At 39.2% G+C, this 25,950-nt stretch overlaps 1 protein-coding gene across 2 annotated transcripts; it reads left to right on the top strand.

Annotated features, from left to right (window-relative positions):
- Nucleotides 1-784: 784 nt before the first annotated feature.
- On the top strand, nt 785-25,316 carry gramd2aa (GRAM domain containing 2Aa). Of its 2 annotated transcripts, XM_026320187.1 has the most exons (12): nt 3,056-3,331; nt 8,308-8,412; nt 14,685-14,742; nt 16,506-16,578; nt 17,599-17,702; nt 18,258-18,356; nt 19,508-19,579; nt 19,661-19,717; nt 21,361-21,538; nt 22,715-22,808; nt 23,839-23,943; nt 24,232-25,316. In XM_026320187.1, the coding sequence occupies exons 2-12, from the start codon at nt 8,318-8,320 to the stop codon at nt 24,233-24,235; spliced, it is 939 nt and encodes a 312-aa protein (XP_026175972.1). In that variant the 5' UTR covers nt 3,056-3,331; nt 8,308-8,317; the 3' UTR covers nt 24,236-25,316. The 2 variants fall into 2 exon arrangements, with proteins under 2 accessions (XP_026175973.1, XP_026175972.1); XM_026320188.1 differs by lacking the exons at nt 3,056-3,331; nt 24,232-25,316 and adding an exon at nt 785-1,011 and having other exon boundaries at nt 23,839-23,947.
- Nucleotides 25,317-25,950: the final 634 nt, after the last annotated feature.

Below are 25,950 nucleotides of genomic sequence, written 5' to 3'. Positions count from 1 at the left end.
ACATCTAAATTTAGGACGTGTACTCATCAGAATCAGCAGGATTTTGAGCCAGATGTCACTGGATGGTCTAGTTCGGGAAAAGGAGTCGATGTACTTTTAAGGATTTGTAAGTAGACTCTTGTGGAAAACCCCATCAGATCAATTCAAGTATTATAATATTTACGTAGTTCTTTAAAATCTGCCCATGGGGCTCTTTGGCAATAATCATGCAAAAATGCCAAATATTCCCTGACGTAATCTTCTCAAATGTGGGGATTTGCTGCTTGTTTTTAAGCTCTATATTGTTTTAACGTCAATCCTCTGTTTTGGACTGTTGATTTAGCAATGTCAAGATGTCTCGTCATTAGGAACTTATTAAAACTAATTTATGACAATTTATAGATCATTCAAAAATGCAGTAATATTTAGCCCCAGTTGTCAACAGTGCACTCTCTTCAGTACATCAATCTGTTGGTATGTGTCTGCATCTGCTTTGGCATTGACTCCCATCAGGCAGTTGGGATATTTTTAACTGCTCCTAATGCTCCTGAACTCAGAGTACGCTCTGTGCATTAGCATAATGCAACGTCAGTGACAGGGAGTGATTACACTGGGGATGATTTTGTTGAGTGTAAATGTGAAATCTGATTATCCTCTGTGCTCTCAGCTCGACAGGAGGAGGGCCGGATAGAGAGAGAGAGAACAAGGTTGACTGGAGGAGAGAGTCAGAGGGAAGGAGGGGTTAAGATAGCAATGTGCTGAGCCAATGGTTTTTCCTCAGAGCAGCTGGTTAGCATCAGCACAGGACAGGCCGCTCAGAGGAAGGATACCTTGAGGGCACCTCTTCTCCGCTCGTTGTAAGGACACCGAGGGTGACTTCCAGGTGGTGTTCATGGGATGCACTATCTACGCAGCCAGCCCTAAGGCCCTGCCTGCTGACGAGGCCACAGACCAGGAGAGATACTACCATCTCCCCCACTACCGCCACCCTCATGGTAACTGCAGTCAAAGGATAGCAGCCAGCAGAGTCAGGTCAGTCAACACCACAGGGCAGGTCCACTGAAGGTACTGAATACTGGGTGCACTTGTCATCACTCATCCTGTCCAGGTGAATCCAGGTGTTAGAGAGGGATGTTGAACCTGGGCCAAATGGGATATGTGGATTGTGCATTGTGGAGAATATCAGAAAGATATATATATAGACATATATATATCTATATATATGTCTATATATATATATGTGTATATATATATATATATATATATATATATCTATATCTATATATGTATGTTTGAGTTTGCAGTACATTCATAGAGGAGAAAAACAAGCACTTTGAAGAAAAAACCAAATAAACTACTAAGCATTGACACTGAATCAACATTGCAAGCATGGATGATATAAGGTGAGCGTGTCAGCTACCAGCATTTGCCATCTGCATGTGCCACATCTTCTTTATCAGCAGTTCAAGACATTTTATGGTTTTCCAGGCCTCTTCTCTCTTACATATCAAATATTTTATGCAGCTTGGACAGAGATGAAGTTTGTTGCAACTGTAACAGCCTCCTTTAAAAGTGCCTCATTTTTTATACCTGGGAGCCCCTGACTGGTTGGAAAGTGGCTTCACTTAGTGCAGACAGATGGTTGATGCTTGAATGTTTGTCATTGTTAACTGAAATAGGAGAGACTCTTGGACTCTTCCTCATACTGGAGCCAGAATCAGTATTTCTTCTTTAGTTTATAATGTGTGTGAATCTTTTGTGTACATTTGCACTATGGCTGTACTCATCCAGTCTCATTATGTTTCCTGTTGAGCTCAGTGTTTCTTTCTTCTGTCTTTATTTACTACATAATATGAAAAACATAAGATACTCACATCATGTTTTACACCTGCTCACTGACCTTGACTGAAACCCTAAAATGATTCAACTTAATCTGTTTGTGTTCTAAAGTTCTAAAGTTTTTCATTTAAAGAAAATACTATTAGTAAGATTTGTACTTTTACTTGAGACAAATGGTATTCATTGAAAAACTTTGTCTGTATAATGATTATTATATTAATCCCTTTAATGTTACCAACAGACATTAATTTGGTAATTTGCTAAGTTGATGGTCATCTAATTGTCTACAAGCAACAACCTTTAGTCTTATAGTACGTGGATAAACAGACCAGGCATTAACACCATAACAAACAAACAAATAAATACTCTTTTTTTTTTAGTACTTATGCTGAATTTTGAAAATACTTGAAACAACTTAAAACAACATTTTATTTCTGCTTGAGGTGAAGCTAAAACTACTTGTAGTAGTAGTTTAAAACAACTTTTTAAATATTGCCAGCTAGTTTTGTCCAGTGCTGCCTAATATGTGGGTCGTGACCCTCTGCAAGGTCACCAGATAAGTCTAAGGGCTCAGGAGATTAGTGGTTGAAGAACAAAGATGCGCTAAACACCATTTAATTAATTTCTTCAGTTTCTAATATTTTGTTTTAGTGAAAGATTTAATAAGTTGAGAAGCTTTTGACATGAACGTTTTGAAATTTAAAGGACAAATATGTCTCCATCCACATCTGAACCAGGACGAGAATTTATTTTATTTAGCAATTTTTGACAATAAGGGTATTATTTATTATTATTTATTTGTTTTTCATAAAAACCTAATCTGCAACATAATCAGCACATAAAAATGTGGTAATGCATTTGTATAAAGCAGCAGAGAACCTATATACTCAAGTAAATACTTCAAAACTCTTATTTGGGGATAGTACTTGAGTGAATGATACACTCCCAATAATGAGACATTTAATAATTCTAGATATTAATTTATTTCTTATTTTACACTTTAAGGTGTAAAAATGTTCAATATCTTGATTTCAAGCACCTGTTCAGCCTGTCAAACCAATACACAAAATATAAAAACATCTAAACATCTAAAATTCAATCACTACAGGAGGCCTTTGGAGTGTTTGCAGCATGTTCTTCCCTGTTTCCCTGTTCCCTGTTCCCCTGTTCAGGAGCGGTCTGCAGGTTATTCTGCAGGTTATTGTGCGCCTGTGGAGAGAAAATAGCCCTAGGTTAATCCCCTGGCTGCGCGTAAACAGCCCGCGCTGCGCTGAAGGTGCGCGCAACCCAGCTCTCCACAGTCGGACACACTCCTGAGGAGGTCACAGCTCCGTCAACGCAACTCTCCGCTTCAACTTTATTTATCTGCGCCCATCGCGAGTTTTCTGTCGGTTTTCGGTGGGAAAAGAACATGAAGTGATTTCGTCCTGGACGCGGCACAGACCTGAAGAGTTTCGTCAAGCTACGAAACCACAACACAACGGAAAAGGTCGCGCCAGCTCCTGAGCTACAGGTAGGAGACGTCAACAGGTGTGAAGTTAGCCAGAAGAAGGCCAGGGCTTCCTGTGCAGACTTCAAAATAAAAGCATTAAAAAAGTGATTACCCCTGGCTGTTATTGTGCCAGATTGGCATAACATAGGCTCTAAATGTTGTTATCAGTGGATAGTGATGTCTGGTCACCTGATCTGATCAGTGAATCATTTTAATTTGTCAGGGACAGAAAAGTTTGAGTCAGTTTTAAGCAGAAATGCCCAAGATTCAGTTTTGGTTTCCTTAGTAGCCTATTTTTCAATTAAACTTAATATTTACAGGTTTTACACTGTTCAGTAGAAAAATTCTGTCATATTAAAACATGAAGTTCAGCTCAGTGAAATTACAAAGAGGATCTGACCTGTAGATCAGTAAAATAATCCTCTGACTAATGGTAATAATTGTTAGATGTAGCTCAGCTAGTAACATATTCAACCAGATTGTTAGTATATGGTTTCATAAGGTCATTTAAACATGGAGTGTTGTAGAATAAATGAATGTACAGTGACAGTGAATGTACAGTGACTCTAATTCTAAGATGTGAAGTGTAATTCAGCATTAATGATGTTTGTTTTTCATTTGATGCCTGCTGCTCCTTAATAGAGAATAATTAGCCATTTGGCCTTGAAGAATAACACGTGATCTAAACATGCTTCTGTTAAAAGTTAAAGGTTAGTTAGTGTTTCTTTTATCTGCCAGTGATCAAAAGATGCAGAGCATGTTTAAGTGATAGCTACAGTGACTTGTAGCGTTTCCTCGAAATGGACTTGAGTTTGTGTCAGTGGTGGGAAACTAATTTACAGGGACGTGAGCGAGAGAGCAGCCATTCTTCAGCAACAATCCGAGCTGCTAGCAACCTTAACGAGATTACAGGTTATTGGATTGGAGGAGATCTTTTGACGCACAAAATGTTTGTGTCCAGAGACAAATAAGGGCATGGATGAGGAGAGCTGGAGATGTGGAGGCCTTTAATTACATATTCATGTAAAACCACAGCAGGACAGATCCAGTCAGGAGTGAGGTTTGAAGGATCATAGCTTTTAGCATGTACTGACCTCAGTGTTCTATTGTAAAGTCATTGTTGGCTGCTTGTTTTGGAAAACAGCAACAGTGCTGCCAGGGTATGTCACACTGACTCCTATGTGTACTGATTGAATGACCTGAGGGACATTTCACTCTTTAATATCAAACCTATGGTGTATTAGACCTCAGTTGGTTTGTGGTAGTTTGATTATGTGTAACTTTGTCTGGACTATACACAGTCAAAGCAAAATATGAAGTGACCTAGTAAGATGCTTCCTGCTTTTTTACACAATCTTGACAGCCTGTTTATAGAACAGGCCTGTGTCCAAATCAGTAGTCTAGCTCTTTATTTTCTGGCTCTCATGTTTTCCAGTTATTCTTCCGGATTGAACTTAATATTTCTAGGATTTTCTACTAAAGACAATTTGGCAAATGTTAGTTGCTGCATCTATTCTATGTTTGCTTGTTATATTTGGGCTCTTCAGTTATACAGTTATACATTCAGTACGGTAATTAATAAGTGCTTCATAAACTGACATCAGTATCATCAGTTTCCTAAAAAGAAGCAGGTACTTTGATATAGCAACTAAGACTTTCTTCATTTTCCTTTTTATTAGAGCCAGATTACACAGGCCTTTCTTTGAAAGCTCCTTTATAGATACAATCCAGCAAATATTTAAGATATTCTAAGAGGAATTTGTAGGAAATTAGCTAGAAAAAATGACAACCATGCTGCTATTTTGCTTCTGAGGTGCATATATTTATATTAATTTGTCTTTATTGAAAATATAACTCTAGAAATCTGGTTCAGTAACAGCTTAACAAAGGATCATCAGTTTATTTCTGCCAAAGAGCCTCAGATAAAAGCATTTATTAACCTGTGGTTTTATGGGAGTCTGGTTATCTTTATAGAACTGACTTGAGTTTATTACTTCATGCAGTGGCAGGAAAGGAATAGCTGTCCCATGCAGGCAGTACAGTGTGTAATTTCACTCACACAGACGCTTAAAATCTTCCCACAGGTATTTTCTTTGCAGAAATAAGGGTAGATTTTGGTTAGTGTTCCTGGGAATCTCAACCGTTTGGTATTCAGCCCTAAGCTTGTAGGTCAGTCCCCATTAACATAATGCACAAGCATCTCAAGGAACTTGTCAGGAGGCATGTTCTGTCTCAGTCTTGCTCTCCTGACTAATGTGACCATTAAAACTTAAATTAGAGTTTCACATGATGACAGACATGTTTTGACTGAGAGACAATTACAGGTTGTGGTGGAGCTGAGGGCAGAGTTGGTGTTTCTTCATTTGTTTAATTCCATTTCCAGGAAACCCAGAGCAGACCAAAAAAAGTTTTCCTCCCACAGTGTCATAACAAGAAAGTTTATCTCAAAGCTCTTTGTGTCAGTGACTTTCTGATGAGGGCTAAAATCTGTTTTTAAAGTATAAGCTAAGCAGCTTCATGCAGATTCTGTGTCTGGTTTTCACACTTTAGATAAATAATCAGAACTAAAGGTGGACGGGATACTTTTGAAAATGTGCAGCAGCAATCTGAAATAAACAATATTTTCAGCTTATGGTCTAAAAATTTGCAAAATAATAAATTCTTTTCCTCCCACATGTAATAAACCTGACTAGAATGAATTTCAGTGGCTGGCTGTACTAAACCTTAGATTTTCTCTTTAGGATTTCATTTTAGAATTTCATTTCCCTGTAATATATATTCACTTATTTACCTTTTGCAGGTTCATGTGCCTCATGCATAAATTCAATTAAGATATATTTTCTAACAGGCTCGATCTAAAGCTACAATTTCAATAGAATAAATGCACATTAGTTAAAGTACGGTTTTAAGGAATATCAGATTAATATTCTCTGTATCACTGTGGGACCTGAAAGCATTAGTCCAAACCAACCCCCCCCCCCCTTGGAAAGTTGTTTACAACCTGAGTCTGTACAGTACAACAAGCTTCCATCTTGCCCTTAGGCCCACATATGGGACCAGCTATCCCTCCTTAATCACTTAGGCTTAAGGTAAAAAGATCCCACAAATCCTTTCCTTGTTTATTACAATAGGCCCTTCAGCTCCCCATCTCAGACAAACAGATCAGATGTAACCTCTAACACCAGGAAGCCCATGTTGTTTGAACAGGTCAGCGGCTGACGTAAAGCTTCTGGCCAATTAGCGGTAACACTCTGGAAACTACATGCAAGAGGCTATTTCCATCAACACCTGTAATTACACCAGAGCAGGTGGTAATGACTTCCCCACTCCCAGAGGAAAATGTGGCACATAGCAGGTGTGTGTTTGTGTCTGCATGTGAGAAAGAGTGAACATTTGAATGTGACGGTGAGATAAAGAAACAAAATAGATGGTTTGAAGCTTTTTAGTGTCAGTGCTGTAATATGGCAACACTGCAACATCTGAAACCAAAATACCAGGTTTTTTCATCTAGGGAGTACTTCTGCCTTTGTCAGGGGTTGCCTGGAAGATTGTAGACTACTCATTTGAAAAAAGCTCATGATTTGATTAAATACATGTCCACATATTTTTTTTTAAGAAGGAAAGAATATAAACAGACTTTACAGGATCAAAAATGAGTGTGATGCTGAAGTTAGAATAGCCCAGATGGGCCAATACAGTAGCATCTGAAAGCCAGATTGTATATAGGCCAGATATTAGAAAATAAATGTAATAATTGTTATAAGTAATTTTGTTATGTGGGAAATGAATAAAAGTTTGAGTCTGTTAAACTATTCTTAAAATAGCCAAAACAGGGCAAAGATAAAAGTACTGGATAATATAGGAAGTTGAAAACAATTGTGCAAACTAACATAATGAAACTCATTTAATAAACTGCCAAAAACTGTTAAAATACATGATTAAAGTAATAGTATTAGTAGCTGATAGCTAAAAGTACTGCATAAATGACTGAAATAGCTCAGAGCAATTGATACACAGCTGAAATAGTTAAGAACTAATGGATAAAGCATGACAGTAAAGAATAACCACTGAAATAAATAAAAGTGACAGATCAATTGGGAAATAAATTATTGTAATAATGTCCACTTCTAAATAACTAACAACATTAAATAACACCCAGTTTAAAAACCATTCAGCACACACAGGTGGTGTGTGTTAAGGGAATCTTGCACTCATCTGACTGGTTGGCGGTACGTCAAATAAAAAATGCAGCCTACTCCAGTTAAGTGATCTGGATCACTCGTGTGTTTTTCCATTGCTTTTATGTGGATTACTAGTCATGTTTTCCCTCCAACAAGGAGCCATTTGCTTCATCCATTACATGCTGCAACTGCATCAATGACTGGCCCACATGACACAATTATAGCCACTAAACATGAAGCTATGATTTGAGTTTCTGCCCAGTTGTTCTTTTACTGAGCTGAGAGTTTTCATATTAGTGTGCATGTCAGGCTCTGCCCTAAATATTTTCAGTAAAACCCACAGGAAGAAATGCAAGTCTTCACTTGAAAACATCTGATCTGGCATTATTTCTGGCCCTATCCTTGTTTTCTTCTTCTTGAATTCGCAGAGACATTTGGTCCTGAAAAGTTGTTTTGTAAGAAGTGTTAGAGTCAGCTAACAGCAGCGCAGAAGGTCAGCCATCTGCACACCCTTTGAGATGCTCTATTTCTTGTAGACATCTGTGTGAGAGCAGGCACCGACTCCATTTGCACAAGCACAACAGCACAGCTTTATTCTGCTGGGTAGAGAATTTTAATGTGGTGTAAAGCAGCAGAATCAGACTTTGAATGTTGTATCACTGCTGTGTTGCTTTTGAAGACAGAGTCCATCAATCTTTTTTTTCTCTGAAGCCAAACCTGGAGACAAAATCAAACACAGTTTTTTTACAAGTGTACATGAAGGTCGAGAGCAGAGGTGCCTGCTGTTAATGTGGAGCTGTGTGTTTGTGTATTCAGGGCCAGGAGCATGACTGAGCAGCAGGAGCAGAGCGAAGAAACAGGCCTGCTCTCAACTCAGGACCTGGACCCCTCCAAGGACGATGACACACAGGGCCACTTCAGGCAAACCTCACACACACAAACACACACACTGCTCTGTAACACTGGCTGTCTTTCTGAGCTCCATCTGTATCCTGTGCATGATCACGGGTTACAGCCTTAGGAGATTTATTTTCACAGCATTTATTTTGTGCTATGTATTTCAGCTTTATTTGATGTCAAACAATGGTCAAACACACACACACGCTCACACACGCACACAATGATACTACAAACAGACATTTCAACAAAGGGCTTTTTCTGTTTCCCCCCAAAGGCCCATGGGTAGAAGTTACATGTGTTTGAAAAAATGCACATTTCTGTAGTTTAACTGTAAAGTGTTTTAATCCATTTTGACAGATTCTTTGTGCAAATATTCATATGGATGATGTCTGTGCATGCCTGCAGACAGAAGAGTTTGTGTTTGTGTGCTATATTAAAAGGATTTGAGGCACCAGCAGCGTAATCCTGGGGATTCTTTTCTTAGGATGGGATGTAGCTCTGAAGCATGATGTGTTGTACTACACTCACTGAATGGGAGGGACTTAAATGCTCTGTGCACGTGTCAGTCAGTGAATTTCAGCACTCAGTAATCAGTGTGTACATGTTTTATCTGATCCCAGTCCTTAACTGACCTTAACATTCATCTGTTGCTGCACACTATTGTAAATCTATATGTAAATACTAGAATCTGCATATTGTTTTATGGTCAGCAGTGGTCACAACATCATATCTAGCTCTCAGATACAAAATCAAGACTTTGACCGGCTTTATAGTGTTGTTATGGCTGATGAGCTAACACATCTTATTATATGTATGCATGAATGCATTTCCACATCTTGGACACGCAAATCAACATTAATATGAGTTTGAATTAATGTGTATAGCCAGCCAGCTGTTGGCTGTAAACCTGATTTTTATTTATTTTATTTGGCTTTGGTTTGATTTCTACCAACCTAGTGGGCTCTTTCACTGACAGATGTCCACTATGTTCACCAACTTGTCACTTACCTTAGCTCTAAGGGCAGGTGATTAGCAGCAGGTCTGTCAGATGTAGTAAGAGGTGCTAAAACCCAAGCACAAATTAAATTTAGTATGAAACCAGAATCATGAGCTGCAATAGGCTTAAATGCTAAAACGTGAGAGTTCACGGAATCATTTCATTCAGTGGTAAAGACTAACAAACACTGTGTGGGTTTATAGTTTGAGTCTCAAACACCAAACAAGTGTTTGCCTTAATTTACACAGAATAACACATGTTGTTGATTGTGAAACTAGGAGTTCAGCTGTGTGAGAACATTAGTTTTCCAGTTTCACATTAGCAGGATATTAAAGCATGTTCAAAATAACCCTAATTATTGTACATTTAAGATGTTCCCAGTGGTTTTAATTAGAAACATTTTTAATAGAAACACACAAAGTTTTGGCCTTTTCTCGCTTCATCTTCTGACCAGTTGAAGATCATGGGAAAAAGATCAATCAGCTTTAAAAGTATTGTCAATAAACAAACTATCAGATGTGGAAATTCTTACTGGACTGTGTGGTCATTTTTGATTTCATACCTTGGATCATGCTTCAAAAGACTGACATTACTAATATCTGTAAACGGATTTGTAAAAACCTGTAGTTTGAAAACAATGTTGAGATGAAACTACAGGTGATCAGTTAAAATGACATGAGGTGAAAAAGGAATTGTTCCTGTTTTGTTTCAAAGTGAAACCCTAACCTTTAAAAGTAATAACTCAGGATAAAATCAAAAAATGTTTCTGCTTCTTTCATCATTTCTAGCTTTCTGTCTCTCTTGGATACTCTGAAGTCTCATAGTGGGTCTGTCCTCTTCTCTCAGTACTCTCAGTCCCAGTTTCTTCTCCTCCAGCTAAATTATTGACTGGGAGTCCACGGCTACACCAGCCACCGATGGGAGGTGTTCGCTTTCTAATTTAAGATTCAATTTAGGGTTCTTTGAGCTTGTAATTAGCTTCACTATTCAGCCTCACTGCCAAGGGCACTGAGATACATGGACAGAGGCGCACACACACAAGCACACACTAATTTGCAGCAGGCAACCTTTTGCTTTGCTCACAGGCTTATACGCTGATGCACATTTAGTTTGATTTCCAAACTGCAGCTTCTGAAATAATGCTCTATGATAGTTGTTGGGCTGTATTTCCATGCAGGATTCAGGCAGGCTCGCTGCACTGTCCACTGAGCCAACCAAGATTTTTTGTTGCTGTTGTTGTGTGAAGACCAGTGATTTTAATGTTTTCATTTCAGCTGGAAAATTTGACGGTTACTTATGGAGCCGGAACAGCGTGTCCAAAATAAACACAGAGTGACATTTGGGTGAAGCAAGACAGCTGTCCATCATTTCCCCCTTGTCATCGCAGCACAACCTTTGTTTATGCCCCTCATAAAAACATGCTTTAGCCTGACACACCATTGACAGCTCTTCTACTGCAATGATGGAATTGCCTATAGCAGTTTTCTTTCATACACTCACCTAGATGTACCAGCAGTATTGATTAAGACCTGGATCTTGTGTAAAAGAGAGAGACAGATGGAGAGTGAGAGGGAGGACTAGCGAGCCGGATGGTCCCCACAGAGCCGCCTGTGCTTTTAATAATCGCTCTGTTCTCTCCACCTGGGAGAGCAGAGCCTTTGTGGAGCCTATTTATAGGCAGCAACCAGCAGGCAGCAAGAACGGCACACATGCACTATTGTTCACAACATGGTCATAAGATGATAGGATGTCTTAACTGGGAGGGTGATTTTATTAAAAAATGGTTTAAAGTTTACTCAACTAGGACAGGGAACAAAAATAAATAAATGTTGGAAATGTTTAACAGAGGGTAGCTTTGGCTCTGCTAATGACAGGATTACTCTTAGTTATTTAGTTTTCTAGTGGAAAAACAAAAGTTATTATAAGCAACATATAGATTATAGTTTGTGTGTAATACAGCAGGGAAGACGCAGTTTGGCCATTTCTCAGGTTGTGAATGGCTGCAGGGTGGATTTCTGTACAGATGTTTTCAGTATAATATGTGATCTGTCACTTTAAGGTTCCATAATTGTCCAGGAGATCCAGCAGGAGATCTGGCAGCACTGCCACAGCTGTACCGCTCTGCTGTAAACAACAGCCTCATCCTCCTCTAGCACACACACAAACACAGCAGGCAGCCATAGCATCTGTCAACCCCCTCTGCTCTCTGACTCTTTAACCCTGTCGGGATCTTTTTTCAGCTTGAGTTGTGGGTTTCTGTTTCTCAGTCCCTGTTCCTGTAGAGGGAGGAGAAAATAGTAGCAAAGCAACATCAAAATGAATAATCTAATGTACGTTGAAATGTTATTATACACCTATGGTCACAATGAGGTGATCAGTGTGCAGTGCACAGTAACAGTAAAACAATATAACAACCATGGAAGATGTTACGTGAAGTTGATACTGTCTGTGATTTACTGTTATGTTCTGCTGCTATAACATTCAGCCATGTCAGCAATACAGTCACTTCTTATGGTCCATTTCTGTAGCATTTAACTGCATCAGCAGATTGAGTTTCCTCAGTTGTCATGGAGATGAATCAATTAGCTTGTGAGCTCTGTTGTTTTAATTTCCAGTAGCATTTTTCCCATTTTGCTTTGCAAAGAGCAGACAATCTAAGCAGCAAGTCCCCCCGTGTGTCCACTCCCCTTTGGTCTTTCATCATGGATTATTCTGTTATTCTGTTAGTATCTTTGTGTTCATGTATCACTGCCTCTTTCTCACCACTGCTGCTCTCACCACATTTTTACAGTCTCTCTCCCTCTTTTTACTCAGCTAAGTTAGAAACTGCTGCCTCCTGGCTTTAATACTACACACGCTGCTATAAGGCTCAGCTATAATTTAACTAATTTACTGCTGGCCAGTCCTCAGTGGAGCCATAGGAATAGATATATTACATTATCATGCTGTAAAGTCCTGTTGCAACAAGATGCTGAAAACAAATCAGAGAATATTATTTCACAATATGCTTAAATATAAAATTCTTCTTCCATTAAATATAATGTGAGAGACATTTTTATTCCTTGTTTTTGCAGATGTTGCTTCATATTAATATTAAAATAATTAAATATTGATATTTTTATATTGTGTTGTTTGACCTATTTTGTACATATTGAGGTAACGAATGAACCGAAGTTCTCACGCTTGACGAATCCAAAGGAGACTCCACACTGTTCCCTTTTTCAGATTTAAAACAAGATTGTCCATTTTACTGTGCACTCAGACAGAAAAATCAGAAATGCTCCAACATAATGATCTCGGCGTCACGGTGACAGACAGAGTTCGCCAGTCTCACCTCCACTGTGAGGACAGCCAACATGGAAAGGAGCAGCACAGTCAGGGTTGTGTGGGGACACAGCTCACGCTATCTTCTTACTCAGAGGAGAATCGCTCATTAGAGCTGGGACACTGACAACCCTTATACTATAAAGGCAACAGTCAGGGGTATTTCGACATAATGGCACCTTGTTTCATACAGTAAAGGACACTGTTCAAGGAAAATAACAATGTGGCACTGTTAGATTGTGAAATGCATATTCACAAAATCTTCTTTGGAAAAACTAGGGAGGACAAAATTTAGGAAACTAATGTTTTTGTCTGGTGTGCATGTCCCCCCTGAGTCTGGGTGGGTTTTGTGTGAGTTCTCCAGCCTCTTTCCACAGTTCATGGAGGTTGGGGTGAGGTTAATGTATGAACCTAAATTGCCTGTAGGTGTGAATGTGAGTATTTGTCTGTCTCTATGTGTCAGCTCTGTAATAAACTGGTGATCTGTCCAGGTGCACTCTGCCTCTCTCCCAGTGTCAGATGGCTTTGGCTCCAGCCACACACCCCCCCCCCCCCCCCATCTCTAATCCCCAACCATTAAGTATTGTTAGCTTCATAAATCTCTAGTGAATTTTTATGTTTTCAGCTTTACAATCCTGTAAAGGGCATCTTAAGTGTGTACTTGATGGTTGCAATTATGCTGTAATACTGAGGTGCAAGCAGACACCAGCTGAATGTAGCAGGCAGAAAGTCATGTTGATCACATGCTTTATGTAGAAAACCTTGATCTGAAGAGTAGCCACTAAATATAATTGTGGAATAAAAGGGTCAATCAAGTTATATGTTATGGGTAATTACAATATGCAAATATGTGTCAGACGTATTTATTTCCAACATAACTCTGCTTGGCTGGTTAGCGTAGTGTAAAGTTTTCAGATAGTATCTTTTAATTTTCACGTTACAAGAGAAAATGCTTGGAGGATGGGGGTTAGTTTATGTTTTTGGCAAACACAACAGTCCTTCTATCACCTCCACATTATTCCTGTTAGACTCTGCATGGTTGAAGATATTAAGCTGACTTTCCTCCCTGTTTTTGATGGCTTCCACAGAGTGAGATAATCCATCACAAGAAGCTGCAATTTGGCTCTGGTGGGGCTTTGGTTTTATAGTATCTCCTTGAGCAGAAGTGTTTTCATATCACTGTTGCACTTTGTGCGCTCTACTAACTGTCAATCACCGAGCACTTCCAGACAGATACAGGAGGAAAGGAAGGTCTCTGTCAGAAAGTAATCCCTCAAAAACATTTTCCCGTATGTCTTCTTAGCAGGGACAGCAGTTCATTCAGTGACATTTTCTTAAAGGGCAGTATTTTTCTGCTGGGTGGTTCTGTCTGCATTAGCAGCAGATATGAGTATCATGCTGTGACATCTGCTGCACTGCTTTGATTAGTCCTCCTCAGGCGAGCTTCATGCCAGTGTGTGTGTGTGTGTGTGTGTGTGTGTGTGTGTGTGTGTGTGTGTGTGTGTTCGTGTATTCTGACTGTAAAATGAACCACACTGATAATCTCCTGCCGTGGTCACTACATGTTTAAACAGCTCAATATTTTTAACTTTGTTGTTTATCTTATGTTCTTTTGTGACAGCCTTCATCTCCCAGCAGTTCTGCACACACTGATGATCAACTTGTAATGTGGAAGCTTTGGCTCAGCTGGAATACAACATATGCAGATACACACATAATATACGTACACTCAATCAGATCACCATTCTTCATGCTACCAAAGACCATTTTTGGCAGGAGAAGGCAATAAGTAGCTTTAAATGCATCTTGATGATGATGGTGCAGTGTCTTTTGGTTTTGAAAAGTTCTTCTCTGTGTGGCAGTGCTTTAATAAGAGTCGCTGATGTATCTTATGGATTACATACCTTAGGTTTACCGTTAATAAGCACATGATGAATTTCATTCTGAATGTATTTTTTTCTGTCCAACACAGGTTTCAGCTGATTGAAGATCTGTCCTATGAAGATGTGAAGAAATGTTACCGTGGCTCGGTGAGACTGGTTTCTCTTTTGAGGCTAATTGTGTGTGTGTGTGTTTCTGCGTGTGTGTGTGTGTGTGTGTGTGAGAGAGAGAGAGAGAGAGAGAGAGAGAGAGAGAGAGAGATTGGAGCAAGTCCAATTATTTTTAATTATTTTACCTAAATGTTTAACATATAATAAATATGGCACTCCCTGTGTTACAACAATGGGACGTAAAAGTGGCAAAAGGCTTAAACCACTATAACAATCTGAATCCGCTATTTTACTGTTTTATTTACCTTAAGAATCTTATGCAACCTGCTAACAAGATTACAAATTAATACCAGAAAGCCTGCCGTGCTGGGACCAATCAGACATCTCTCTGGTGATGTTGTCTGACGGTGATGTATAAGAATCATCTAAACATCTTAAAGGTCTAAAGCCTTAATACAGTACTGCTTATTGACTTACTGTATTTTCTATGGGTTACTCTTAGTTTTGCACATCTTTTCCCCTTTTTGTAATTTTTTTGGACATGCATTGCAGATTTGTTTTCTTAAGTGAAATATATTAGACTAAAGCAGAAAAGAAACATCTAATTCTCACAACAGAACTGAATGTCATGAGAGAGTTTTATAATGTCAAACAGATTCCAAATTGTGTTCCCAATTAAATCATTTTCCACTATGTATTTCTGCAATTGTTGTCATCATCAAGTAGAAATTATACAACCACTAAAAACAAATCATTTAGTTAGAGAACTTAGCAAATATTTATACATTAACAGTTAAGATTAACTCTGTGCTTTCCCCTGATGATGATCGATCCCTCTCCATTACTGTAACTAACTGGAAGCGCCATATTCCTGAGAACAGGAGCTGCTCTAGATGAGCTATTAATAGAAAGACAAAAACAGTGGCAGAGTGGCAGAAACAGCAAACTGAGCAGATATATGTTGTAGGAAAGATAAACGAGATGCAGGGCATGATGGAAAAAGAGAGAAAAATAGTCTGGTTGCAGAGATTTTAAGAGCTGGAGGTGAGTTTGAGCTGCGAGGGAGGACAGTAGGGAAGAAATGCGACCTCTTGGGCATTCAGGAAGAAAAATGCTTTATTTTTCCTGAAAAGTGAGGAGTTCTAGGTGTCACAGACTGATACTAGAGACAGAAGGGAAAACTGACAGAGGGATGGAAAGATAAAGGAAGAGGAGGAAAGGACTTCAAGCAAGAGCAGTGAGGAGCAGCTTTGTGCATGAGCGTGTTGTTTTTTTTAGCTCAGAATAATGAAGGGCAGAGTGTGTGTATGTGTGTTAAAGAGGGAGACGGAGAGGGAGGGCATCAGCTGAGTGCTGGAAAGACTAGAGTCGCTGGAGGTGTATTTGAGACAGAGAAAGAGAGCCTTGTAGTTTCTGAGAAATAGCTCAGTGCTTGTAAACTGAGACGTATAGTAGTGTATGTGTTTAGACCCAGGTGTGTGTTTGTACGAGCACGTAGACTAGAGGTAGCTGCATGGAGGCAGTTCTCCATCTCGGCCCTTTACTGACCGGCGACAGGGGAACAGTGTGTGTCTTGCAGCAGCTTGCTCCAGGCCTTGGATGTGCGCGAGTGTGTGTGTGTGTACGGTGCCAACGTGCTGAGCCTGGTGCAGAGCTCGCGTCCTTTGAGGGAGAGGGTGGTGTCTGCGGCAAGCGGAGCCGGAGTGGCTGGTGGTGCTGGAGGGGCCGGTGGTGCTGGCACTGTGCAGGCAGGCCGGTCCGCCAAGGAGCTGCTCATGACTCTGCCCTGTCCCTCTGCACAGACTGTCAGCAAGTACAACTCGCAGTACCACAAACTGTTCCAGTGTGTGCCCAAGGATGAGATCCTCATGAAAGGTACTGTTGTTTGTAGCATGAGGAAAACTTTCTCTTCTGTTGTATCATTCAACCTATTAATATTCTTAGCACGTCCTTCTTCAGCTGCACCATCATTTGCATCTTGTCTATTTGTACTTTGTATTTGTACTTGTTAGCCTTTGTAAACATAAGCTTACTGTTGTATTGATCAAGAGCTGAGATGATTAGCCAATTAATTGATTACATTAGCAATAATTACCAGCAATATTGATTTGATTTAATCATCAAGCCATCAAACAAAACAAAAGCCAGGAATTTTTAACGTCTGCTCTTCAGCTGTCTGGATTTATTCCTGTTCTGTTTTCTGTTGTTCTAAATTCAGTTAAGGCAATAAAAAGGCTGCATCAAGAACTTCCTAATGATCTGTAATTTTCATTCGTTGTGACGCAAGTGTGAGCCAAAAATATGGCGAATGATGAGTACATGTCAAATCTACACATGACGGCAGATGAAGACGGTTGCTGATTGTTGCAGTGTCTTTATTCTCCTGTCAAAGTCTAAATGACATGAGCCTTACTACTGTAAAAAGAGAAACATTTCTAGTGGAAACACTGAAAACTTAAAAATGTTTGCCATACAACATGCAGTATCAGCAGTCAGAGCAGCTTCGACATATCAGTACCTTTTATTTGAATATTCATATTTTTCTTATACGGAACAAAACATTTAAGGATTATATAGTTTATTTTTCTGTGTGTCAAATAACCTGCTTTGATTTTTCTTGCTTCAGCTCAGACATAATTAAACTGTCAGATTTCACAGCAACCGACCTGGTTTACCAAGATCAGTGATGTTCAACCTGTTAACATGATGTGAAACTTCACAGATGAACAAATAAAATCAATGAATGAAAAAATGATTTTGGATTTTCCAAAAATGTCAGTGGGACAGTGGGAGGGTTCAGACATATTGTTTTATTAAGTCCATATGTTTTTCTTGATACAGTTTACATTTTTTGAAATGGAAAGGAAAACCGTGTTTTGTCTTTTCTGTTCTCAGTATACTCCTGTGCTCTTCTCAGAGATATACTTCTACAAGGTCGGCTCTACATTTCCAGGAACTGGCTGTGTTTCTATGCCAACCTTTTTGGCAAGGACATCAAGGTATGAATGACTGAGTGACACCATAATAAACTCAAACTGACTGACTAACCTGAACCGGGTGACTCCAAGTCACAATCTGACAAGTTGATTTGACAACTTGACAAATTATGTGACTGAAAGTCAATTGGGATTATAGACTGACTCCTACTGGCCTTAATTCCCCCTCACAGAAACATGCCACTTCACCAATTGGAACTTTAACATTTATGGAAGTCTTCTCTTGTCTTCTCTTGTCTTGTGAATTCTTCCTTGTCCTTCATTTCCTTGAAACCAAATCTGTCCGACATCTGAGTGACAATAAGCTGCTTATTCCGACTGCATGCCTCACATTCTGACTGAAATTAGACACGTGTCAAGTCCAATACTGTTTTTTCCAGGGCCTTTCCTGGATGTCTTTCAATGTCTGTCTTCCCTGCCACATTTTACTTAAATCACACTGGTGGTTTTTTTTTACCTCACCTATAATTTTCTCACCATCTTCTCCCCCCAAATATGAATGTTTACTTAGAAAATGTCTTCTTGGATTTTTTGTGTGTTTTTTCCCACCTTCTCTAGGTGGCTCTCCCTGTTGTTTCTGTGAGGCTGGTGAAGAAGCACAAAACAGCAGGCCTTGTGCCCAATGGCTTGGCTATCACCACAGACACCGGCCAGAAGGTAAACACTCTTCAGCGCTCTGAATTAAAATACTTATGCTGATTAGCCCAGCATGGATGTACTTTCCAGGAGAGGTGTGATGGAAAAAACAACACCATGCTATACATAGAAGCAGAGTGGAGTCTCAGCCTGGCAGCGCTAAAGGGAGAAGACTGTTTCCATTTATAAATCAAGGGAATAAAATAGCAATATTTAAAGCATAAATCAGTCATTTTGAAGCTATGATTAGTCCAGAACCACCCACCTCCAGCACCCACTGGGTTTTGAGGAACTTTTCCAAAACACAGGCATGTTAGCATTTCAGCTAATAGCTCTGATCCACTATGTCTAAGGTGTCCATTCGACCTGTAGTATGTAGCACTGGAATGTGGTCAAACACTCACGATGTACGTAGCTTGGCACACATTAAATATCATTACATATAGACAGGTGTAAAAAACAAAAACAGATCTTTCTTTGGTGCCCTGCAAAACAGATAGAGCACTTTTCCAGGACATGCACTTTGGGTTTCTGATGTGTATCGTTTATATCAGGGTTCTGTGGGCCAGACTCCTGCACTGGGTCTGGTACCTGCAGGTGAAATAACCATGAGAATAAAAAAAGAAGTTAGTTAAATAGAGACAGTTCTCACAGAGTTCAGAAAATGCATGTTTTCACTGCTCAAGCACACATATACTATACTATACTGTAACTGTAGTTTTTTTCATATGCATGGATAATATGTCAGCAGACACACACACACACACACACCCCATACACATTTATGGTGACTGTCACCTTCAGCTGGTCATGTAGCGGGCGAACGCAATCAAGCATGTGAGATAAAGAGCAAATGGACAGTGTTTCATGACATTCGTCTCTGTCCTTTAGTAGCTGCCATTCATAATTTTTATGAAAGAATGTCCCAGAACAGTAATGTAATTAGAAAAATCTTCTAATGTGGCATCAGGGAGAGAAAACCTGATTACACAGTATGTACTTTCACATACAGTCATATGAAAACAGAAAGAATGTGCTGTAAACATTTGTTAGCGAGACCTTTTTTTACTTCTATATTTGCTGTTCTCACGAGTTTATCTGCACAGTTACCTTTTAAACTAAATATCTACATCATCACACATTTTAATTCATCACAGTTTCTCTTTTTTTAGTATGTATTTGTATCGTTGCTGTCAAGAGACAGCGTGTATGATGTCCTCCGCAGGATCTGCACACACCTACAGGTCAGACATGCACTAACACTCAGACTATAGACGCTGTGGGATACGTGTCATTAAAAGATGTTATTTCCTTTTCCTGTCCAGGTCAATGGGAAGAGTTTGAGCTTGAAGCAATTCATGGAGGAGCCAACCTTATCATTGGTCAGTGACACCATGTCTTTTGCAGAATAAAAACATTTTATAAACCAGCAGAAAAATAATTAAGTTGTAAAGATAACAGCGGGTCCACCAGTATTAAAATGACTTTGATGTTTCCTAGTTATGCTTCATGTTTCAGGCCCCTGGTGACTCTCTTTTACAGCTCCCCCTAACCTGAAGGCTGACTTACCTTCTTACACACACAGGATCAATAGATCATTCTCTTACAGCTGCTGAAGCCTTGCAGTGAATTATCCCCCGTGTGGGCAAGATGTTATCAAAGAGCTCTGTGAAGTCACCTTGTGTGCGTGTACCATAGACCGCTCTGCCACAGAACAGCTATTGTACTCAAGAATAATTAAGTTCTGTTAACATGCTCGTCCTTGATCATGCTCTAATCCAAAAAAAGGGCATTTGTCAATGCTCCTAGCACAGAGCTTATGTGAACATTTTATTAAGACATCAATAGCTTATATTCCAATTATCCAGAGTATTGTTTACCTTGCTGAGTATCTCTTTACGCAGCTCTTTTCATATGGACTCCCATCATTGTTGCATGGAGAGTGAAAACACCTCCACCCACGATCCCAGTCCCTCCAGCCTCTTAAGGTGTCTGGGCTGCAGAGTGGACAGTGCAGGTGTCTGAGATAGATAAAATATGATTTTACTAGGGCTGTGACCAAGACCCCTTAGGTTAACTTAACTTTATTTGGTGGATAGTATAAAAGCTCATGTTGTGCTGTGAGAATCCAGACCTTAGTAAATCCTGACTACAGTGATAATCTATTCTCTGATTATTTACTATGTATGTAGATGCATGATCTGATGCAGACACAATGGATATTTTTTGTGTTGCAATTCAAATTCATTCTATATAATTTGATTCAGGCTGGTTTATCACTGGTTGAGCTCATATTTGCCACCAATGAAATATACATTTTGGTGTTGAGTGCCAGCTAATTTCCCCCTTCTCCATGTGCCTCTAACAGATTGGCACCTTAGGCAGTTGCCTATGTTGCCAATAGCATGGAACAAACGTCAGACCTGGCAACCCAAAATTCTCCTAATTAATGGCCTATGGCTTTCATTAGTGAATTATTAATAATAATGATTTTAAAAGACATTAGTTTCACCTTATAAGCTCTTTATAAAGGGTGACTCATTAGAATGTGGTATCAATAGATGGAATTGAAAGTGATGATTTATAACTAAGAATAATTGCTGTGCAATGACAGTGACATGTGCTGTTGACTCAGCTCAGTGGTTGCCAGTCTCAGGGTTAGGGTTACATGATCATTAAAGTGAGAAATTATCCAAATCTTCTTTTTGCTTTCTACCTTTAAAATTGTTTAATCATTCAAATAAAACAATCCAAAAAACGTCTTGGGTGAATGACATGTAGACCTCATTTATTATGCGTCACAAGCAAAAAAGTTTGGATCCCTTTATATAGTTAATCGTTTCTAACCAGATTTCACCAGGGTTTAGACCAAACAACATCTTGATATCCATGCAAAAAACTACTTCACTATAAATCTGGGTGATGAACCACTAGTAGTTGCTTGTAGCTCAGATGTTCAGATGGTGTTTGATACAGTCGGCTCATCGTGTTTCCAACGCATCCCTCTGTTCGCTCTGTGCTGCAGGATGACTTCCCAGCTGCAGACGAATTTCCAGTGGTTGACGAATTTCCATCAGTGCTAAAGTGGAGAAGGAAACCCTCTGTGGTGTCAGTGTCGTCCTCCCTTCCCGACCTCCTGGGGAATTCCACCAGCAGCCTGAGTGCCGCAGACACACCCTTCAATTCAGAACAGCCACTAGAAGGTGATACAACCATCCTACACAATGACACTGCATCTCCATTGTATGGATACAGAGTCTTTTATCCAAGGACACACATTTATAAATTTTTGTTCTTGCTACCAAAATGCAATAAGTAAATTTTTTTTGAGTGTAGTATGTTACAATGAGAAATTATTTAATATCAAATGATCATGCAGAAATACATAGAACTAAAAGTCCATTAAATAAATGTTTGTTTCACATTAAAGGCCAGGAATCAATAGTAAAGATGAAAACAAGGCAACAGTCAACAATTCAACTGCAGCAAATAAAAAATAAGTGGCTTTTCATTTTATGTCAATACTGTTTGTCTCTGTCATTGATCAGCCTGATGACAAAATGCTCAATAGATTGCTTATCAATCTTTAGAATAATGATTATTATGTTATGTAGTCTAAGTATATGTGGGGGGAAAAAGATTTTTTAAGGCGTTCTTCCAAGTTACAGAGGTGTTTTATGGGTAATAACCAGCAGTTTGTGGTCTGACCTAGATGAAAAAGGAGTCAGTGAACTGAAAACAGAATCGGTGTCATGTCTTCTTCAGATTAAAGGATAACAGTGTAAATGTTTGCTGCTCTTATTAAATCATATGCGTACTCTGAGGCTGGATGTAGACTTTAGTTGTCTGGTCGCGAATGTGTGTTTTTAAGTTTTTATTTAAATTTTGTGTCTGTGTGAGAGAGAGAGAGCACAGGACAGAGAGTAATTGCTTTTGGATGGCAAACGTCTCTTCTTATGCAACGACAAATTTAGCTCCAAATGGAGATTAAATCATGTGGGAGCTTGTGTTAAAAAGCTTTGGGGCGGATGCAGATTTAAGTAGAGCTTAGCGCAAACAATGTCTGCTGTCAAAGTTGTGTGAGGACAGTTTAGTGGCTATGTGTTGACAGGCTTTAAATCATTTCTAAAAACTGACCTACATTAATGTTGTTCTCTGTTACATGCTGAATGTTTGATGAGCGTGAGCACATGTCATCATCACAGCTGACATAGAGTGGAAAGCTGGGAAGTAGTACAAGTAGATGTACTGCATGCCTACTACATATCATAAGAAGTACGCTAACAGTTGGGTCAGTGCTATTAAAAGTGAAACATGTCATGCAGCCATGCTGTTAACACTGTTAATGTTTTTTTTTTTTTTTTGTGTACATGTTGCAGAGCGAGCTCTGCAGACGGACAGAGGTCTTTTATCAGAGCCAGTGGCAGAGCTGGGCCAGATGGAGTACCAGCTGCTCAAGTTTTTCACCCTGCTGTGAGTATACAGGACACACAGACACCAACAACACCACCTTCACCTCCTCCAGCAGCTCACTCACAGCTACACTCGCACCCACTGCGAGCATTAACATGGACTAAAAATAGTGGGGCACTGAGTCAGTCAGAATGGACACAGGGGAGCTGAGCTGTTAAAACTTTCTGTAGTTTGTTTTTTTTCCACAGAGAAGAAGCTGCCTCCCATGACACTTTTATTATTAAGATCTACAACAGTCATTTGTCTTTGCAAGCATCATGCTCAGCAGTGAGATGCACGGATCAGGGAGTGTACGCTTCATTTCCCTGTCCACGAGAAAGCAGGGACTCCTTCTCCGAACCTGACAGCCTGTCAGACTGCTGACTCTGACCTCTGCCCTCTGTATTACAGATTATAAATTATATAAATTAGAATAAAATCTCTGTGTGCGTTTATGTTAAATATACCAAATGAATTACCTAATTACTTAGTTCAAATTGGTGAGATAATACAGCACAGGCTTATTTTAAATAATCTGTATATCAAATCTAATCCAAATGTATTTGTATTTAAATGCTAAACGCTAAATGCTAAACACTAGATCACCAGACTATGAAAGTACCGTGGGCACTCTGAGAAGAGCTGAGTTAGCTGAACTTTCAAATCTGTGTGTAGAGGTTGTCGAATATTTACTGCAGAGAATAAGAAGAGTTTCAACTCTTCCTTTTTATGTATTTATTTTTTTGCACAAATATCACTAGATACGTGTTTTTGCTTAGAAAGAACAAAAACATGTTCAAAATGTTAAAATGCTTCATGGTTACTTACTTCAACAGGAATATGAAGTGCAACATGATTTGCAGTTGTGTAGTTAAAACTAGGGCTCCCTTAATACACGTTTAATTGAAAGTCAGAAAGTCAAACATTGCCTCCTAGTGTTCATCAAAAGGTATAACAGCTCTCATCAACAGTAGATTCTACCATCTAATGGCATCATTCCTCTAAAAACAGAATTATTTGTGACATAACTGTTTGTGTTCTCTTTTGTCAGTATCATTCTCCTCATCATGTCCTCGTGTTACTTGGCCTTTCGTGTGTGCAGTCTGGAGCAGCAGCTTTCTTTCCTCAGTAATCCAAATCTGCCCTTGAGGGAGAGGTAACATCTGCATCATCTGTACTATGTAACATGTGATACAGCTGGTTTTGGGGTTTTTTTTGCACAACTTGTTTATATATCAAAGACAAAGGACACAATGTTCATGAAAGCTGAGATATAGGAGACAAAACCGTGAGACAGTTATCACAGTTGAAGTTGTAGCAGCGTGAGCTTGTGTTGCATTATAGTGTTTAGTGTTTTATGAGAGGAACAGGTTAGGCTGACTGTTGCTTTACCTTCCATTTTATCCTGAGAGTTTGCTTTCCTGGCTGCGTTCTTCTTGTCCAGGTAACCACTTGCTGCAGTTTATGGTCCTCCTGCTTGGAGTTGATGATAGTCTCCTGCACGGATCCAGGACCAGTTCAAACCCAGAGCAGGTCAATCCCAGATCAGCCTCAACCCACGAAGGCGCAACATCAAATCGACCCCTGGCGTCTTATGGACCTTCCCACTGCGGAATGAGTTCCTTTTCAGTGATCACTTCCACACTATGCAAAGAGACTGTGTAGTTATTTTTCAATATAAAGTAGTTTTAATTTACAAATATGATTGTCTACCATGTTGCTCTCGGAGACATTTCGTCTGTAACCACATGACGCTGCAGTGTAAAAGAGATGCTGACGTAATGAGCAGATCATAGTCGAGCCTGACTTGCAGCACTGATGAGATTTTGGAGTGGTAATGAAGACAAGAGGTATTGTTGGTGTTGAAGGATGGAAAGGCAAGAGATAATTCAACACACTAAATACTTGAAAAGACTGATAGTAAAGATAATTCAGGTTAGTTGTGGTGTAGCAGTTACCCATTGAAATTCAACATTCTGGCCGACAAGACTAAACCACGTTTTGTCTGCTGAAATCTTGCCATAAAACGAGCTACAACAATGCACTTTTTAAAAGAAATCATCAATATTTCAAATATATTTAACCGTTTAAAGAGTTGAGATCTATTTTTGGCTTGATGACAGGTACTTGGTTTTTTTTAAAGTGTTTATGGAAGAAAGTGACGTTGTGACTGCAGATACTTGACTGAAATAAGTTACCTACCTGTCATTTAACTGTAATATACTGGACTTTAACACCATTGTGGGTGTTAACTATAATGTGAATGAGATGGTTAGATGACATGAATATTCTTTGGTTTTATTAATCTGCTGTATGAAAGGAGTGTCAGGGATTTTTCTTTTATACATTTCAAATGAAGTCACCAAAGACACACCGGGGGTCTGAGTGTTCGTGCCGTCATATCTTTGTCTGAAGATATTTGATTGATTTTGCAAAGAGGGATGAAACAAAGTAAAACTAGGTAAGAGAATACCTATGGATTAAACTGGCAACAAAATGTAGATTAAAAAAAGTGTTTGTGGCTTTCAATTGTTATTTTGCACGACAGGACTTCACTATCTGACCTTTTGTCCCTTTATTTTGACACTACACACAGGACCACCATGAAAAAGCTAGAATCCGACAGTGCAATAAAATTTAGGAACCTCCATAACTCAGTCTAACTTACAAAACTGGAACAGAATATTGGCTGAAGCATGCGCTGCTAAATAAATGACATATGGAGCATTGGCTGTAGGCCAGCAAAACTGTTTTTTCCCCAGATGTCTCTGTTTAAATTTAACAGTTATGAAGCTACAAAAAACAACCTTGACTTTAGTCAAGGAATACTAATACAAGTGTGACACTATCTGATGAATTTATGATAAGGCTCTGTAAACGGAAAGAAGCTAGAGAGGTTTCTCTCCTGACAAACCATGTGACCCTTAGAGAGAAAGAGCTGTTTACAAGAACAACAGCAGAGCTGGAGATACAAGCTTTTCTAGTAATAGTCATATGTCATGCAGTTAGTGCATGATGTGCCATGCTTTTATTAAAAAACTAAATAGTGTATGTGAGTGAGGCTGTTATAATAGATGACTTTTGACCTAGTTTCTTTTATTTTTCAGACAAGGAGAGACATGACAGTGCATGAAAAGGTCCTAATTGTCTGGGTCAGTTCCTT

Source organism: Mastacembelus armatus, chromosome 3 (assembly GCF_900324485.2).
Source record: "Mastacembelus armatus chromosome 3, fMasArm1.2, whole genome shotgun sequence".
In the NCBI taxonomy this organism is placed as follows: domain Eukaryota; kingdom Metazoa; phylum Chordata; class Actinopteri; order Synbranchiformes; family Mastacembelidae; genus Mastacembelus; species Mastacembelus armatus.
This window is presented reverse-complemented; position numbering and strand designations above follow the sequence as displayed.

Bases quoted from the DNA above. Each gene is read 5' to 3' on its own strand.
- gramd2aa (XM_026320188.1), top strand. From the start codon at position 872: ATGGGATGCACTATCTACGCAGCCAGCCCTAAGGCCCTGCCTGCTGAC. The intron at 17,703-18,257 runs GTATGAATGACT...CACCTTCTCTAG, and splicing joins TTTTTGGCAAGGACATCAAG to GTGGCTCTCCCTGTTGTTTC. The intron at 21,539-22,714 runs GTGATACAACCA...TACATGTTGCAG, and splicing joins TTCAGAACAGCCACTAGAAG to AGCGAGCTCTGCAGACGGAC.